Below are 18,662 nucleotides of genomic sequence, written 5' to 3'. Positions count from 1 at the left end.
AGGGTTGTTGTGAAGAGGAAATGAGTTAACGTAAGTCCTTAGACCAGAGCCTGGCATGTGTTAGATGTTCTTTTCAGTGTGAGGCCTATGAGGTGATAGAAAGTGTTGAAGTCATTTCCTTTGCAATCTCTGGTCTAAAGAAAGGTGAGTGAGCAGCTGGGCATGGTGGCCCAGGCCTGTAATCTCAGCATTTGGGAGGCTGAGGCAGGCTGATTGCTTGAGCTCAGTAGTTCAAGACCACCCTGGGCAACATGGCAAAACCCCGTCTCTACAAAAAATACAAAAATTAGCAAAGAGTGGTTGTGTGTGCCTGTAATCCCAGCTACTCAGGAAGCTGAGGTAGGAGCATGGCTTGAGCCCGGGAGATAGGGTTGCAGTGAGCCAAGATCACACTACTGCACTCCAGCCTTGGTAACAGAGCCAGACCCTATCTCACCCCCCCGAAAAAAAAGAAAAAAAAATAGTGAGTGAAGGATGGTTGTCTGTGCTGGTGAATAGGAGGTGAACATTCCTGCTGATCCTCCTAGTCCTTCACCCGAGGCAGATATCACTAACCCACAGATGCTTCTGTGGTGACTCTAGTGTCATTCTCAAGCACCCACTGCCAATCAGCTGGTGTCAGTGCACACATCAGGACCCATTGGCCATCCTCAAGTGGGCCCAAGAGCAGTGGTGATTAAATAGGCAACTTGCAAATTTGGGGCTTGTTTCCTTTGGTGGCGGGCTTGCTCATAGATTCATGAAATTCATTCTTTCATCTGCTCAACAAGAAACCTGGCTGGTGCCTCCAATAGGCCAGTCTGTGAGCTACAGTGTTAGTCATGGCTACAGCTCATAAGGAGCAAGTGGTATGGGAGCACAGGGACTGAGCAGCTCCTGCCCGGTCGGTTCCTGAATAGAAAGTCACTGCAGTCAGGTGGGAGGAGGGGTGTTTGAAGAGGGGATGGGATGTGCAAAGAAACTTGTGAATTGGGAAGGCTAATTCTTCCCCCCATTCTTGATAAGTGGCTTGACCACCTCTGATGACGGGGAACTTGTTACCTCCCACAGCTGTTCCGCTGTAGGTTATTCAGAATCAGTAGCATCATGGGGGGTGCGGCGGGGAGCATGGTACTGAGACCGAACTTTTCAATTCCCATCCCACCACTTTCTTAAATGTCTGGCCTTGGGCAGTGTCTGTGACCTCCCTGAGTCTCAGTGACCTCCACTGTACACTGGGGAGAAGAACAGGCATTGCTGGAGGGAGGAAGGAGGAGGGAGGCAGGGCGGGCTTGTGCAACACAGGTGCATCAGTCCCTTCTCGCAGGCTGTAAAGAAATACCTGAGACTGGGTTGGTTATTTATTTATGTATTTATTTATGAGACGGCCTGGAGTGTAGTGGCACGATCTCGGCTCACTGTAATCTCTGCCTCCTAGGTTCAATTGATTCTTGTGCCTCAGCCTCCCAAGTAGCTGGGACTGCCAGTATGCACCATCACACCTGGTTAATTTTTGTATTTTTAGTAGAGATGGGGTTTTGCCATGTTGGCCAGACTGGTCTCGAACTCCTGACCTGGTGATCTGCAGGACTGGATAATTTATTTTAAAAAGAGCTTTACTTGGCTCATGGTTCTGCAGGCTCTCCAGGAAGCATAGCGGCTTCTGGTTCTGGAGTGGCATCGGGAAGCTTCCAGGCATGGCGGAAGGCAAGGGGGAGTGAGGCGTCCCACAGGGTAGGAGCAAGAGCAGGAGCAAGAGCAAGAGCGAGAGGGGGCAGGGAGGTGCTACACATTTTTAAACTCACTCTCACGAGAACAGCACCAAGCCAAGTGGATGGTGCTAAAACAGTCATGAGAAACCATGCCCATGATCCAGTCACCTCCCACCAGCCCCCACCTCCAACATTGGGATTACAATTCACTATGAGATTTAAAGTTCTTGACAAGACATTCAAGGCCCTTCCTGATCTGGCCCCACTGGGCTGACCCCTCCAACTTCATCCCTTGCCTCTCCCTGGCTTGTCCTTACCTCTGACAGCACACAGAACCCTTTGTAGTGACCAGAAGGTGCCATATGCCCTTACCTTCCCATATGCTGTTCCCTGTGCCTGGTGCTCCTTCTCTACCTTCTTCCATAGTTGACTCAGCCCAGGTGCCACCTCCTCTGGGAAACCTTCCCTGGTACACTCCCTCTCTCCACCCCCACAGCTGATTTAGAGTCTGCTCCTCTGCAGGGTCCCCTGTGTGTCTCTGTCCTGGCACAGAGGATACATACTGTGTTATGTGCCTGTCACGCCCATTCGACTCTTCAAGCACAAGGATGGGTCTTTTTAGGCCTTTCCACCCAGCATCCAGCATGTGCTTGAATAGCTGGAGCTCAAGCCCCACAGAGCCACACAAGCCTCAGGGGCCTCAGACAGAGAGGGTCATGGTAGGGACAGCCCACAGTCACTCAAAGGCTGGCGAAGAAGAAAGTGGCTATTGGTCCCTTTCTTCCTGGATCTTTTTTCACAAGCCCTGGGGCACTTTGCTGTTGGATGCTCAGAACAACCCCTTGTCCCAATGTTTGAACTTTCTTAAAGTGGAGTTTTTCTTTCCTTCACATACCCAGCTTCCCTTTCCTAACTCTTAAAGATTGGTCACCCCTTCAGTTTCTGGGGTCACCCACTTTTGGGGTGGATTTCCCGGATTGCTTCCCCAAGACCTGCCCTTAAGAGCCCTGCACGAGCCAGTTCCTCTCTGAGCTGTGCTTCCTCCTCTATGAAACAGAAATACAGGTTGAGTATCCCCTATTCGAAATGCTTAGGACAAGAAGTGTTTTAGATTCTGGGTTTTTTTTAGATTCTGGAGCATTTGCACTATGCCTACCTGTTCAGCATTCCCCATCCCCAAATCCGGGGTGCTCCCATGAGCATTTCCTGTGAGTGTCATGTCGATGCTCAGAAATTCCCAAGTTTTGGAGCATTTTGGATTTTGGATTTTCAGATTAGGGATGCCCATCCTATGGTAGTATCTGCACCGAGGGCCTCGTGGTTGGCTAGATAATGTGTGCGCATGAGTGAGAAGCCTTTATAAACCAGGTAAAGATTGGTAGTTGAAGCCTTCCCTTAAGAAACAGTGCAGCCTCACACCAGGTGTTGAACATCTCTGGCTCCTAGCCATCTCCTTGTGAATGCCTTCCAGCCCCGACCATCTGTGACTTCACGTCTTGGTCCACAGGAGGGGAACATAAGGAGGACTCCAGTTGGAGTTCGTTGGATGCACGGCGGGAAAGTGGCTCGGGGCCTTCCACAGACACCCTCTCACCAGCCAGCCTGCCCTGGCCCCTGGGGAGCTCCCAGCTGGGCAGAGCAGGCAACAGCGCCCAGGGCCCACGCTCCATCTCCGTGTCAGCTCTGCCTGCCTCAGACTCCCCCACCCCCAGCTTCAGTGAGGGCCTCTCGGATACCTGTATTCCCCTGCATGCCAGCGGCCGGCTGACCCCGCGTGCCCTGCACAGCTTCATCACCCCGCCCACCACACCCCAGCTGCGACGGCACACCAAGCTGAAGCCACCACGGACGCCGCCCCCACCCAGCCGCAAGGTCTTCCAGCTGCTGCCCAGCTTCCCCACGCTCACCCGGAGTAAGTCCCACGAGTCTCAGCTGGGGAACCGCATTGACGAGGTCTCCTCGATGAGGTGAGTGCTCCTTCTGGGCGGCTACCAAAAGTGCCCTCTGTGGTTTTCTAATTATAAAGATACATGGAAGGACCAATAAAATCAACCCCTATAGAAGCATGTAAAGTCAAAAGTAAAAGGTACCCCCATCTTTCAGTCCTTTCCTCAGACTGCTTCAGCAGTGTGGCCTGAATCCTTCTAGATTTGGTTCTGTATGTACACGTGCGTGCACATGACGTGATGCCACGTATGGGTCAGGGTAGGCCGGGTTACACGGAAATAACAGATATCCCCAAATTGCCAGGTCTTAAAGGAACAAAGATTTGTTTCTTGCTTATGCCGCCTTGTCCATCTTGTCCATCCTGGGTCAGCCTCCTTCTGGGCCCAGACTGTCTGAGCATTGCTGGTCACGGTGGCAGAGGGAAAAGTGAGTTCCAGATGTCATACCCTGGCAATTGAGTACTCCTTCTTGGAAGTTCCACTCACCATTCCTGGCCCAACCTGAACAGGAGAATGAAACTGTGCTCTTTGCCCACACGCCCAGGAGGAGAGAACTGGAATATTTGGTGGAAACCACTAGTGACTATCAGATAGCATACTATCTACGCTGTCCCATGACTTGTTTTTTCAACTTCCTTTGGTATCTCTGAGAACATTATGTCAGTAAATCTTGGAATATTTTACTCTTTTGTTTAGTTTTTGACTTAAAATTTTTTTCTATCTATGTATTTTGAACAAGTGAGACAGTCACACACTCCAAAGTGCAGCAGCTCTGTGGCTCCTCAGGGTACGCGGTGAAAGCTCTACCCCACCATTTTTATTCAGTCACGTGGTTCCCCTTTCAGGAGCCAACCAGGCTAGCAGTTTTGTATATGTCTATAATTATTTAAACCCCATTTGTTTGACTTGTTCATATTATTTCATTGTGTAGTTTATCTTGTCCCCTTCGTGATGGGCATTAGATTATTGTCTTTTTTATTACAAGGATTGCCCTTGTCAATATACCCTTGTGGGCAGCACAGAAAGAAAGGGAGTGTTCTCCTTGGGTGCCTCTTACCTTCTTGTACCCCTGAGGATTGGGGCACCTGGTTTCTCTCCTCAGCCTGGGCACCACTTTTCTACACTTGATCTTAGCCAAAAGGTCAAGATGCGATAAGGGCATCCCTTTTCTAGGGGGTTCCTTGGGCTCTGGTGTATCTTGGGCCTTGGAGTAGTCTTTGGAATGGGCCTGATCCCCTCTCCCAGTACATGCTGTTCGGGTCCTTTATGGGATGGAGCCTGGACAGCTCCGATGGGTTTGAGTGTGCCACCCAAGGAGGAGAGATCCAGGTGTCACTGACCCTGCTGTTCCCTCTTGGGCTGTCCTGCTGGGGCCTGGGTCCCACCCAGAAGGGGCTGTAGAATGCAGTGATGATGGCCACACGAACATGGGTCAGAGGACGCCTCACTGTGGGCTCAACCCAGTCCCTCTGTTTCTGTCTTCTCCCAAGAAGAGCATTAGGAGAGCTCTGGTCTCATTCCCATGCTGGAAGGTGGCAGGGACACAGCCTCAGGCAGATGATACAACTAGCCTCAAACTCCAGCCAGTGACTGAGCCTCAGACCCTGGGATTCTGAGTCCAGTCCCTGCAGAGTTACCAGAACCAGCACTGACGTGATGCTCAGGTCACCTCGCTGTTCTGGTGACCGCTGAGTGCTCTGCTTCCTCCAGCTCCATGTGTTCTTGCAGGCAGTGGCAGCCCCCTGGGGAGGCTCAGGGTGTGTCCCTGCCTGACTCTCCTTTCAGGGGCTACCTCTGCTCTGCATGGCTGTTATCTCTGCCCTCCTGTCCAGCCACACCCTCTCCAACTGATAGTTCTTTTTTCTTTTTTTGAGAAGGAGTCTCGCTCTGCTGCCCAGGTTGGAGTGCAGTGGTGCAATCTCGGCTCACTGCAACCTCCGCCTCCCGGGTTCAAGCGATTCTCATGCCTCAGCCTCCTGAGTAGCTGGGATTACAGGCATGCGTCACCACACCTGGCTAATTTTTGTATTTTTAATAGACACAAGGTTTCATCACATTGGCCAGGCTGGTCTTGAATTCCTGACCTAGGTGATCCACTTGCGTCGGCCTCTCAAAGTACTGGGATTACAGGCATGAGCCACCAGGCCTGGTCTCTCCAGCTGATTTACCCCTTTTCTTGCCTGGCTCTGGGCCAGGCTGTCCCACTATGAGCCATGTGACCTACTCAGCCAGCCGCCTGAGGCTCAGTTTTCTTGGCTGTGAAATGGGCTGAACTCTAATTACCATGCTTGGTTGCTGGTGAGGCTTATGAAAGCTAATGTATTAAAGTGCACAGCACTGAGTTTCAGTGTCCCCTGGGGAGGCCCGGGAAATGCCCTTCTAGTCCTTTCCATTGAGGAAATGTCCCCACAGAGATTGCAGGGGTTCCCACAGTCACTCAGCCAGCCTGGCCTCAAGCCAGGCCTCAGAGTCCTGCATCCCAGCCCCTTGCCTGCTCCCGCCCAAGGGTAATGTTCTAGGAACGCGCCGAGCCAGCATGGTGACGTAATCCCCCTCTCTGCTTTTTGTCTCCTCCAGGTTTGGTAAGAGCGATTCATTTCCATCCCCTCTACCACCTGGGAGTCGTGTGTGCGTTGCTGTCGCCATCGGGGGTGGACCTCTTTGACCCCCCTCTGAGCCCATTCAGCCTCTCCATAGTCCAGAAGCAGAGGTGCTGGTGACCGCCTCAGGAAATAGCCCTAAGACAGGTGGCCTTAAAGTGACTGGCTGGCTTCAGCCCAGCTGGCGGCTGTTCTCTGAGAAGCAGAGACCTTGAGCGCATCTCGGCCCATGGGCAGCCCCATGAAGAGCCCTGTCTCCACCTTGCCCTTCCCCACCGAGACTCTCCAGCAGGGACTCTGGCCTGCTGGGCTGCCACGATAAAGCAGTGCCCCTGGGAAGGCGGTGCCATCTGCCTGGTCTCGCTGGACTTTAGCCATCCCCAGAACCCCACCTGATGTCCCAGGACCCCACTCTTCAAGAGAGGGACATTCCTGGAGGCAGAAATGCAGCACAACTCTGAATGAGGCCCGAAAAGATGGGAGGTGTGCCCCTTTGGGATGGGAGGACACATGGGCAACCCTTGACCCCCTTTCCCACCCCTACCTCCAGGTTGGGAGCACGTTCCTGCACGTGGCTCTGCTGTGGGGCCTCGCTTATGAGTCAGAGTGGAGGGAGACAGCTGTGCCTCTGGAGTCTGCTTTTAATTGTCTGGAAATGCAGAGATGTCTGGTTTTTGCCTGAGCAAAATAGGAGTTTATTTTTGTACTATCCCGAGCTGGCTAAGGAGAGTCACGTAGCTGTGGGTGGGGTCTTGGGAATGAGGAGGGGTGCAGCATGCAGGAACTATGCTGAAGTGGAGCTGGCTACAGGAACCCCAGGGAGGCACAGGAGGAGCATAGAAAGGAGCTACACTTCCCTCCCTTAGTGCCCCGGCAGAAACTCCCAGAGCCCTTCACAGAACCTTGGAGGAACCATTCAACACCCGCATCTCTGGGACAGCCCCAGCCCTGCCATCCTCCAATTGCTATGGTAACACGGGGACTGGAGCAGTGAGATTGTTAGGCCTTCAGGGCCAGTGTCTCCATGCAGATCAGACGAAGGCGGTGCCTGGCACACATACCACCTCACTGCCCATGCCCACAGAAGATGGGGCAGATCATAGGTGTCTTTGGCGCTAACTGGTTGAAGCTCCAACATAGTCTGTTTCTCCTAGGCTGGCAGCTGGCGCCTTTAGCCAGCTGTTTTTTTGTTCTGTTTTGTTTTTGTTTTCTTTTGAGACAGAATCTCGCTCTGTCACCCAGGCTGAAGTGCAGCAGTGCAATCTCAGCTCACTGCAGCCTCTGCCTCCTGGGTTCAAGTGATTCTCCTGCCTCAGCCTCCCGAGTAGCTGGGATTAAAGGTGCCCGCCGCCCCACCTGGCTGATTTTTGTATTTTTAATAGAGACGGCGTTTCACCATGTTGGCCAGACTGGTCTCAAACTCCTGACCTCAGGTGATCTTCCTGCCTCGGCCTCCCAGAGTGCTGGGATTACAGGTGTGAGCCACGGCGTCCAGCCATCCCCATGTGTTTTGTTGGCCTTGGCTGCTGATGGGTGGGGTGAGCCCCAGGAGGAAGTTGGGACAAGTCAGCCTCATGGCAGATGTGCCAGGGAGAGCTGCAGGTGAGATAGATTGTTCTTATCCGGCTCTCCTTGATGTGGGAGGACTCAGTACCTCCAGCACGCCCTTCTCATGGAGGTTATTTATGTGGTACTCGGCCTTAAGTGAACCAGCACTTCATGAGTCCAGCTTTGTGCTATACCAGCACTTGGAATTGAGGAGGGCAGTGGCCACCCTCGGGGGCCCTTCTGACTCAGAGGACATGAGATGGCCACACTAGAGCACTGTGTTCCTGACCTTTCTGGGTCACAGGTCACCTTGATGATTGGATGAAAGTCTTAGATTTTCTTTCCAGAGAAAAGCCTACAGCATTCTACTGAACCAGTCCAGAGGGTTCCCGGATCCCCGAAGCCCACCCATGGGCTGGCTCTGGGAGGCAGTGGCGCTGAGTATGGGGGCGTGAGTTGAATGTGTGGGCTGCTGGTGGGTGGAGAGAGTGCTTCCAGCAGTTTGTCTACTGCACTAGGGATGCCTGTTCTTACAGGAAATCCCAGGCTGGGAGAGGGAGCGCCCTCCAGGAAGGCCAGCAGGGGGGCACCTCAAAGCGCATGGCCTTTCTCTCAGCAGAGGAGGGTGCCCAAGAAGTCCCCAGAGGCTCAGGCTCATACCTGGGTGGGGCTGGCCCACGTGAGAATGTGGTAAAGCTTCACCTTGTCCTCGCTCTGTCTGCCCAGATCTGGCAGTGGCCTCTCCCAGAGGAATATCCTCCAGGGGCTTCTGCCTGGAAAGGCACTGGATGGGCTGACTAGCCTCGGCTCTCCACCTCAGGTAGACAGCTTCAGCCATTTACCAAGAAGTACCCAGAATTGAGCCCCTGTACACTGGGGGCCTGTGGTGTGTTGGTGAGAGGTTGCAAGAGGTTGGGCTGTATAGAAGCTTCTGTCCTCACTCTGGCTTTGCCTTCTGCCTCTCCAGCCTGCCTTGCTCCTCAGCTGGAAACATCACAGGGGCAGCTGACTGAGCCATCCTCAGAGGCCAGGAGCAAGCTAGAGGACCAAGCGAGGCGAGGGGAACCATGCCATGCCACTGGGCTAGCCTGGCCTGCTCCTGTGTTGATGGATATAGTTCAGGGAGATGCTTATGTAATAAACCATTGCGCCCCCCTCTAGCCTGTGGTCTCTGAACTAGGAAGTCACGGGCACGAGCTGTCGCCTGCAGAGTTCCTCAGCCTGCCCATCCGGCCTCTTTCCCCGCAGATGTCTCGCATGGATCCCCACAGATGGTACGGAGGGATATCGGGCTGTCGGTTACACACAGGTAGGCACAGCGGGCCTGGAGGGGGATCAGGGCACAGAGCCGGGCTGGAACCCACATGGGGCCGGGAGTTCTGGTCACTGTTTCTCAGCGAGCTCTTTGCCTCTGACGGGTCTGTCCATTTCATCTGTGGGACATGGCCCTGCACTTACCTGGAACTTTTGCCTTGCCAGGGTGGCCACATGGACTTGCAGCTCCGTCATCTGCACCTCCTCGGGTCTCTTCCTCACTCTGCTTAGGGAAAACACTTTCCTTCTTTCCCAGGACACAGGTCCCGGGAGAAATAGGGTCAGGGTCATGGGAAGGAGTCGCAGGAGCTTCCCCTGCATCCAGTGAGATGTCACGTGAGTCCTGAAACTGGCCACACATCAGAGTCCGCTGTAGAGCTTGTTGAAAATCCAGATTCCCAGGCCCCACCCCTAAGGTTCTTGCTCCCCTCACCTGCAGTCTTGACATGAGAAGTAATTAAAACTCAGTGAGGGAAACAGAGCACGTGTGCATGTGTGAGCCTCCACAGACCTGGTTGCATCTCGGGGAGGCCAGATTGCAACTCCTTAAAAGGCACTCCGTGCAGTTGGGTGTCCCGTGCCACCAGAAGCTCCCATCTTTGTTGGGTGGAGAGAGTAACATTTATGGATCTCTGCTACACAGTGTATCTGTGATCCTTCCCAAATCCTGTGAGGCTTAGCGTTAACCCTATTTGCAGAAGCGTCTGGAGCATCTTACAGCCGGTAGTAGGCAGAAGGCAGAATTCAAACCCAGCTGTTTGTCCCCAGAGCCTCTTCTCTTTCCCTTGCACTGAAGGCCTTTTTTGGCTTCTGCTGGACCAGTGGAATTCTTACAGAGAAGCTCTGTAACTCTTAAGTTCAGAGAGCTGGGATCCAGACCCTGTTACACAGCATCCCAACTGTGGCACCTTGGGAACATCACCTGACCTCTCTGAGCTGGTTTCCTTGGCTGCACACTAAGAATCCTGGACCTGCCTCACTCCCTGGCATGGGCATAAGAATCAAATGAGCTAGTGTTAGTGGATGCATTACCAACTGCTTCCCAAATACTGTTTTCTTTAATGTTCTACATTTTGGATTGAAAATACACTGATACGTTGAAACGTCAACAGAAAATTGCCCTCTTGTTCCTGTCCCCAACTCCTCAATCCCCTCTGTAAAGAGGTCTTAGCTGTGTGTTGTCTTCTAGAGATATTTTATACAAGCAAATATGTATATATGTTTTCCCCTTTATTTTTTACTCAAATACTGCATATGTTATACACAATCTTATGCTTTTTTCCAAAAATGGAGATACAATTTATATAGAGCAAAATGCGCAACTCTGTGTGTGTATGTGTATGTATGTATTCATACACACCTGTGTATACCATCCAGATGAAGATGAAGAACATTCCAGCACCCAAAAAGTTACCTTTAGTTCTCCCTAGTTGACAGTGCTACCATTCAGTGGTTACTATTCACTTCTATCATCATAGCTGAGTTTTTTTCCTGTACTTGAACTTGATGTGAATGGGATCGTATCCTATTGTACCTTACTTTTTTAACTTGACAGTGTGACTTGGAGATCATTCCATTTGCACAGAAAGAGCGTCCTTTAGTTTCTTGCTGCATAGTGTTCCATTGTATGGAAAGACCATACTTTAGTCATAGCCCCTATCAATGGACATGTAGGTTATTTTCCATCTTTATGCTGCTAACATGCTGCGGGCATAACTTGTCCATGTATCTTTCAACACTTGTGGCCCTGTGTTGGATAAATTCCTAAGAATTCCTAAGAACTGTTGGGTCGAAGGGTATACACACTTGTACTCTTGATTGCTGCTGCCAAATTGGTACTGCCAGATGACCACACCACCTTCAGCATATTGACAGTGATTACTTTGCATCTGGGAGATCAAAATGCGAGGGAAGAAGCAGTGTCCCCTGGGTATTCCTGTTCTCTCTGGGAGAGGGCCCATGGGGCTCTGGGATGGAGCCAAGACTCCCAGTTGCCCTGGAGCTCCGTGGGAACCCTTCTGTGTCTGGGCCTTGGCCTCCCAGCCAGTGCGAGCATGTGCCTGTGTCTGCCCCCTGCAGGTTCTCCACCAAGTCCTGGCTGTCGCAGGTCTGCCACGTGTGCCAGAAGAGCATGATATTTGGAGTGAAGTGCAAGCATTGCAGGTGATGGGAAGAGGAGTGGGGGTGGGAGGAGCAGACACTTTTTGTTTAGTAAATCAGAGTTCCAACACACTTCCCTATGCTTGCTATTCATAGTCCTATTCAGCACACCAGGGAGTGATCAGGCCTCTTCAGGGAGATTAAGCAAGTTACTCCGCAAAGAAGGGAATACTTGAGGTGGGCTTTGAAGGATGAATAGAAGTTTACAAGATAGACCAAGGGGGAAAGAGAATTCCAGGCCATGGGAGCGTCTTGTACTAAGGCCCGGAGGAATATGAGGACTGTTCTGGGACCTGTAAGGAGTTCTGAAGTTTAGCCTTACATTTTGTAGCCCTCGAGAGGAGTTGGCTTGCGGACGGGGAGAGTGAGCGCAGGGTATACATTCTGTACAAGTCCAACTTTATTTTCTCATGCCTTGTGGCTTCTGGTGGGAAGGAAGGGCAAGGATAGGGAACAGTGTGGGCTGGGCAGAGTGTGTCCTCTGCTGTCCTGCTGCCCTCACCTAATGCAGGGTGGCCTTAGAGGTTTGGTGTCCAGCCCACTCTGCCCCTGCATTGCTGTATGACCTGGGGCAAGGCACTTGACCTTTCTGGGCCTGATTTTTAATGTATGCATCAGCCACGGGGATGGCTCTGAGAACCTGAGCTAGTGTGTGTGATTGCATCTGGGCTCCAGTCACACTGTTGATGGTGGGTTTTATGCATATCAGCTGGACCCATCACTTTCCCGGCGACTCTCCTGACTTCTAGGGAGTTGCTGACTTCTCTCTCTAGTCTGGGTCTCCTGTGGCTCCTGGCCACTTGGCTTTACATTAGGGACCTCTAGTTCCCATCATGTGGAGACCACAGGATGACCTCTGAGCCCAGGCTGTCCTGTGATGCAGTATGAGGTTGATAGGACACCCTCAGCCCATTAGAGAGAAATCTAGGACTCAGTGCAGAAGGCAGGACCACAGTGAGAACCCAGTTCTTTCCAATCCTGGCCTGGGGCTGACCCTCAGACCGCACGTTCCATTGCACAAATTTAGCGGGAGGTGCTGCCCTTTGAGTCCCTGGGATTCTTTGGTAAAGCAAACACTGCCTGTCTAATTCGTCTTTTTTTTTTTTTTTTAAATAAGTTCAGATTTGTCTTGAGCTTTTTCAGTATGGGTAGAGGGTCTCCTTTTCTTTACAAAAGAAAAATAGGTGGGCAACCTGGGGCAAGTCGAAGTGGGCATCACGAGACCTACTTTGCTGTGAGGATGGGTAGATGACAGCAGAACGTGGTAAATGCTCAGCACAGCAGCTCAGTGTAGCAGCTGCTATTACTATTAATATCATGGTGTTCTCTACTTTCGAGCTAACATTTGTTGAGAAGTTTGTGGAAATGGAGACAGTCCTGAGTGAATGCTACACAGAGCTACCCATGTGTGCCCGAGCCCCACACGTGGCGCTCCGCACGCTAACCTCCCCTTCTTTACCAGGTTGAAGTGTCACAACAAATGTACCAAAGAAGCCCCTGCCTGTAGAATATCCTTCCTGCCATGTGAGTTTTCTGCCTTCCTCTCCTCTGCCTTCTGGATTTCAGTGAATCTTTCTTTAGCTTGACCTGTTCCCTGGTGATGAGTTTTCCCTCTTTTCAAACAGTAACTCGGCTTCGGAGGACAGAATCTGTCCCCTCGGACATCAACAACCCGGTGGACAGAGCAACCGAACCCCATTTTGGAACCCTTCCCAAAGCACTGACAAAGAAGGTACGCTGGGTAATGCTGGGGAGGACCCCCTTCTGCCACTGGACGTCCTTCCTATATAGCACCCCTGCCTCAGAGGCTCAGTGGGGAAGTGGGATGTGACACCACAGTCTCAGATTTGTGGCCAGAGGGTGGCCTTGGGAATCATATCTTGAGCCACTAGGAGGCTTTACATTTAAGTTGTGGTGGTGCAGCCGTGATTCCCAGTCCCTTCTCCTTTGAGCTAACACTTCCTGTGTGTTTAGCGTGTACCGGGAACAACTTCCATTGCTGTTTCATTTGAGCCCCACAGTAGTTCTGAAGGGTACAGACTGATCCATATCACAGGTGAGAAAACAGCACAGCATCCCCTGAGAGTAAGATACAAACCCAGAGTGGTAGCCTCGGCAGCCACCCAGCCGCAAAACCTGGGCCCTTAGTCACAGTGCGGCAGATACACCTTCAGTTGTTCATTAAAGCAATTGCCATGACCGCCACCGCGCAAGGCTCTGCTGCCCTCACAGGAATACCCAAAAGTAATACAAAGAGTGCATTTTCGTCCATAGCCAGGTCAGGCTTCTCTGCTGAGGCAGACGGGTGTCCTCTGCAGCTAGACAGAGTCTGCAAAACCTGTGTCCCCCAGGAGGGTTGGCATACCTGTCATTGGTGGCTTTGCTCAGGTGCGCCTGGCATCTGGGAAGTGCCAGTGCTGATGGCTTCTGACAGCAGCTCCCATCCTGGCTGGCTGCAGGCTGCTGGCTGCTGTGGTTTTGGCTGTGTATTTTTAAGTGTGTTTTACCTGCAGCCCCAGAGCAGGGGCTTAGCGTGTGCCCCTCCGATGAGGAGCATGTGCCCAGTTGCCCCATGGCTGTGACTGGCCATGTGGCTCAGGCTGGAAGAGAAAGACAGGCAACGTGGCCAGTTTGTACTGGGGACCCTAAAGGTACAGCTTCAGGGGCTGCTCTGGGAGAGCCAGGACCACCTCTTACTGTCAAACAAGAAGGCCAGCTGTCCCAGACCTGACTGTGCCATGGGCCTGCACCTGCCCTCTCTCCTGCCTCTCGTTTCCCTCTGGTGGTGGCTTCCCTCCCGGAATGGGGAGGAAGAGGGGAAAGATGATAGGGTCCTGTCTTAGTCTGTTCAGGCTACCCTAACAAAATATCATAGACTGGGTAGCTTAAAAACAATAGAAATTTGTTTCTCATGGTTCTGGAGGCTGGGAAGATCAAGGTACCAGCAGACTCAATGTCCTGGGAAGGCCCACCTTCTCACAGATGTCACTCATGCCACGTCCTCCCATGGTGGAGGGGCCCAGCAAGATCCCTCGAGCCCTTTCATAAGGGCACTAGTCCCATTCCTGAGGGCTCTGCCCTGATGACCCAATTACCTCCCAGAGGCTCCAGCTCCCAATACTACCTCCTTGGGTGCTAGGGTTTCAGCATGTGAGCTGTGGGAGTTCACAGTCATTCAGACCACAACAGCTGCCCAGCCCTGGCTTTGAGTCCCAACTCCTCTCTTGCTTCCATGACCTTGAGTGAGCCACTTGACCTCTCTGAGCCTCACTTTCTGCTTTGTAAATTGAATTATCTGATGCTTCATTCACAGGGTATTTGAAGGGTAAAGAGAGAATGTTCATGAACTTGTAGGGAGCAGTACCATACCATCAACTAGTAATTATTTTCCTAGCCCGTCACAGATAGGATCAGTTCCTCAGCAGGAATGCAGTGCCCCCTGCCCCCATTGCCAACAATGTCATCATTGCCCCTGCCTCTCCTCTCCAGCTACGCCTAGCATACCCCCCATCCCTATGCGTCCTGCACGACCCCCTGCCCATCATGTTTACTCCTGCATCTCCACCCACCTGGACACCACCCCTCAGCCCTCCTCACAGCACTCTCTCTCTTCCACCTCCCCCATGAGCCCCTCCTGCGTGCACCTCCTCGGCCTCTAAGCCCACACAGTGATGGTGCCAAAGGCCTCTCGTCTTTGAGAGCATTGGCCCTCCAGGGTCCCGCTGAAGGTCGCTATGACAACATGAGCTGTTACTGAGTTCTCACTAGGGGCCACACATGGTGCTGAGAGGTGTGTTTATCCTGTTCATCTTCGACCTCTTCTCCCACCACCTGCCTCTCCACCCCTGCCCGCCCCATTCCCCTTCAGCACAGATGCTCCCTGAGGGCCCAGTGATGCTGTCTTGCTCTCATTGGCACCAAGCACACAATAGGCAGTCAGGAAACCAGCATGTTGATTGTTGAATGATTGAACAACCCTGTGATCCGGCAGCTGTTACCCCCATGTTACACAGTGGCTCTTAAAGGTTGGGTCATTTGTCCAGGGTTACAGAGGGACTGATGGAGGGTCCTGAGCCTTGGAGCATGAGTGAGAAGAGGGAGGGCTCAGTGGATCCAGCTCCCACTTCTAACTTGGCGCCACGTGATGTCAACTATCCCTGGCCAGTAGATTCCAGAGGTCACTGTGTACGCCAGAGCCTTCATGGCCTACAGCAAATAAACCTGTTGAACTTAGCATTTAACCCAACTTGGCTTCAACTTCTTTAACCAAGGAATGCCTCTCCCACCCCCAGGGGAATTGATGTTTGCATTCAGGAAGCACTTTTCAGATCCAGGGTCCTGCCTAACGTAGAATCCCCTGGAGCCCTCTCTCTGTTGGTCTTCTGGCCTTGCTGGGGCCCAAACTTCTGAGTGTTCCTAGCTAGCAGGTCTGCAAAAGAATGTGGAACAAGCATGTATTAGTCACCTGCTATGTGCCACACACTCCCACCTTTGTGATGCTACTGGTCAGCACAGTAACCCTCTGCCATAGGTGTTGATGTTTTCATTTTGTGGTTGAGGAAATGGAAGCTCAGAGAGGTGGAGGAAGTTGCCTAGAGTCACCCAGCTAAGTGGTGGTGGAAGCTGGCCGAGAATTCCAGTCTGTCTGCCTCCAAACCCCAGTGTTCTTTCTTTTTGGCCACAGGGAGAAGCTGGAGCTTAGGCCTCTCTCCCTGCCCCCTACTTTCTCCCTTCACCCACCTTTTCTCATTTCTAGTGCAGCAGCTCTCCCTTCCCAGGGCTTCCTGCCCCTTACTTTCTCCCTTCTCCCCCCTTTTCCCATTTCTAGTGCAGCAGCCCTCCCTTCCCCGGGGCTCTCTGGTCCTTGCTCCCACAGGCTCTTGCTCAGAGCTGTGAGATGCTCATGCTGTTCTCAGGGGTCTCCTCCGTGCTGTGGCTGGGGAGCCATGGCCAGAAGGCATCCTGGAGTTGGGATCATGCCAGGCCCATCTCCCATGACCCTGGGCAAAGCCTTTGGCTTCCTTGGGCCCTGCTCCCCTGAGCTCTACAGTGGGACTGTGGTGGCACGTAGTGTGGATTGAGTTGATAATTGAGTTGATAATCAGTGCCGCCCAAACTTCTTCAAAGCTGCAAACCATCTTTATGGTTTCTGTCTTAACCGGATACCACCTGGGCTAATACTTACAACACTTCATTTTTATGTAATCATCACTATCATAATTGGAAAAACCACGATCCCTGCAGATAGAAGGTAATCATTAAAACAAGCACAGTTAAAACCAAAAAGTTACAAGCTTCATCTGGTTATCACACTTGCTTAAGGCTTGGAGCTTGAAGCCCTCACTCTGTTGAATGGGCGATGAGTCAGTGTTGGAGAGGCAATAAAGACATAGCAGCTCAGGCCGAGGCCTTCTCTCAGACAGAACAAGACAGGAAACAGAGCACCCCTCCTCCCTGGTGCAGCGTCCTCTGTGTTGTGTCCAAGGGTCTCCTAAAGGTGTCTCACTGGCCACCAAACATGTGTTTCCCGTGGCAAGCACTGGTTCATGTGATCCATTAGCAGGGGGAGCATGCTTGCTTTGACTGTGGAAGGGATGACATTAACATTTAAGTTGGGACAACATGAGTGAACCGGCCTGTCCTGACAAACTAACTCCTGTGGTCATCTTCTAGAAAGTTCTTTCCAGCTCCAGAATTCTTACCCCTCCAAAATGGCAGACCGCACCAGCCCAAGCCATCACCTCTTTCAGGGTTTTGTAGTTTGACTCTAAGACTTCCCAGTGCCTTTGATTCAGCCAGATTTCCAAAGAAAAGGTCTGTATACCTCTCGTTTATCATTGGTCTCCCTATGTCTGGCAGAGTGCCTGGTGCTTAGCAGACATGATATAACATTTATCAGAGCCTGAACTTAATTCATTATAAAATCCTAATGTGTGCCCAGCTCAGAGCCAGGCACTGAGTATGTAATGATCACCCTGGCCTCAAGCAACACACGAGGTAGTGGGAGAGTCTTCCGTCAGGGAAATGTCTGGGACGTCTGCAGTAGACACGATGCCCTGATGAAAAACTGCTGGGAGCCATGCCAGGATGGAGAGGAGGAGCGTGGTCCCAGCCAGGGTGCAGGAAAGGCTTCTGGGAAGAGTGTGCTTGAGCTGAAATCAGAAAGCTGAGCAGGAGCCCCATGGGGAGTGGGCATTGAGGCAAGGGCCACTGTGTGCTGCCCTTCCTCAAATGCTAGATGCGTAAAATGTCAGACCCTGAGGATTCCCTGGGCTGACTGCTTCCTTTCCAGATGGGGAAGGGAGGGTGTGGCCGGTGGGAGGCAGGTGGGGCCAGGACAGCCCTGCCACTCCCAATATCTCTGGTCCTGCAGGAGCACCCTCCAGCCATGAATCACCTGGACTCCAGCAGCAACCCTTCCTCCACCACCTCCTCCACACCCTCCTCGCCGGCGCCCTTCCCAACATCATCCAACCCATCCAGCGCCACCACGCCCCCCAATCCCTCACCTGGCCAGCGGGACAGCAGGTTCAACTTCCCAGGTACCACATCTCCAGGCTTTTCTGGGTTCTCAGGGGTGCGGACAGATCCCCTTCTCAGCAGACCCAAGGTCTGCAGATTCAAGGTCAGACATGGTCACAGCTAACAGCTGATGTTTATGGAGCACTTGCCAGGTGCCCCAAGCACAATAGCTCTGATGCTGATGCTGTTGTTTTACAGATGGGAATACTAAGGTTCAGAGAGAGAGAGGGAGGGGCTTGCCACGAGTTGTACAGCCTGTAAGTGGCAGAATGGAGATCAAACCCAAGTCCGTCTGACACAACATAATCCCCACGCTGCCCTCCTCTTCATGGGGTGGCCTCTCCTGGGCAGTGCTCACTTTCTCGGGACTGGCTTCTGAGCTCCCAGGGGGCATGGCCAGCAATGCAGGGAGCTAGAAGGCCTCAGAGAGGGAATCTGGGTGGGGTCCTGCTGCTTCCCACTCGTGATCCGGGTAAGCTCCTTCAAGGAGACCTCTCGTTCCCTTTCCATAAGATAGGTGACCATGTAAAGTTGGAATTAGGTTGTTCCCATTGTGTGACTGAAGACACTGAGTCCCACAGGAGATTACAGCAGAGTAGACCTGAGCCAGGCTCCACCCCAGCTCACTGCCTGGTGTCTGTCAGGAGAGGTCAGGATTCCAGCCTCTCCTGCCCTCAGCTGCTGGCCCTGGGGTGTCTGCCTCTCCAAGCAGCAGAGTGAAGCCCACCTGCCCATTTTGGAACTGAGCTGCTGCCTCAGCCTCTCTGGCAGCTCCTCAGAGTCAGTCTCAGCCTTTAGTTTATTACAGTTTGCAGTCCCAGAGGAAGGAAGGTGGCTGTGACACTCCTGTTTGCTCCGGACCCAGCCACAGGCTGTCACCA

General features: G+C 52.4%; 1 protein-coding gene across 9 annotated transcripts in view; it reads left to right on the top strand.

The window, feature by feature from the left end:
- KSR1 (kinase suppressor of ras 1) overlaps positions 1-18,662 on the top strand; it is a 177,509-nt gene that overhangs the window by 132,207 nt on the left and 26,640 nt on the right. For all 9 annotated transcript variants that reach the window (XM_017848540.1, XM_017848537.1, XM_017848541.1 and 6 more), the window contains 7 exons: positions 3,199-3,658; positions 6,215-6,219; positions 9,034-9,094; positions 11,179-11,262; positions 12,722-12,783; positions 12,885-12,991; positions 17,633-17,801. In XM_017848540.1, the coding sequence (XP_017704029.1) occupies positions 3,199-3,658; positions 6,215-6,219; positions 9,034-9,094; positions 11,179-11,262; positions 12,722-12,783; positions 12,885-12,991; positions 17,633-17,801 (948 nt within the window). The remainder of the gene's footprint in view (positions 1-3,198; positions 3,659-6,214; positions 6,220-9,033; positions 9,095-11,178; positions 11,263-12,721; positions 12,784-12,884; positions 12,992-17,632; positions 17,802-18,662) is intronic.

Source organism: Rhinopithecus bieti, unplaced genomic scaffold (assembly GCF_001698545.2).
Source record: "Rhinopithecus bieti isolate Rb0 unplaced genomic scaffold, ASM169854v2 scaffold_31842, whole genome shotgun sequence".
Taxonomy (NCBI): domain Eukaryota; kingdom Metazoa; phylum Chordata; class Mammalia; order Primates; family Cercopithecidae; genus Rhinopithecus; species Rhinopithecus bieti.
This window is presented reverse-complemented; position numbering and strand designations above follow the sequence as displayed.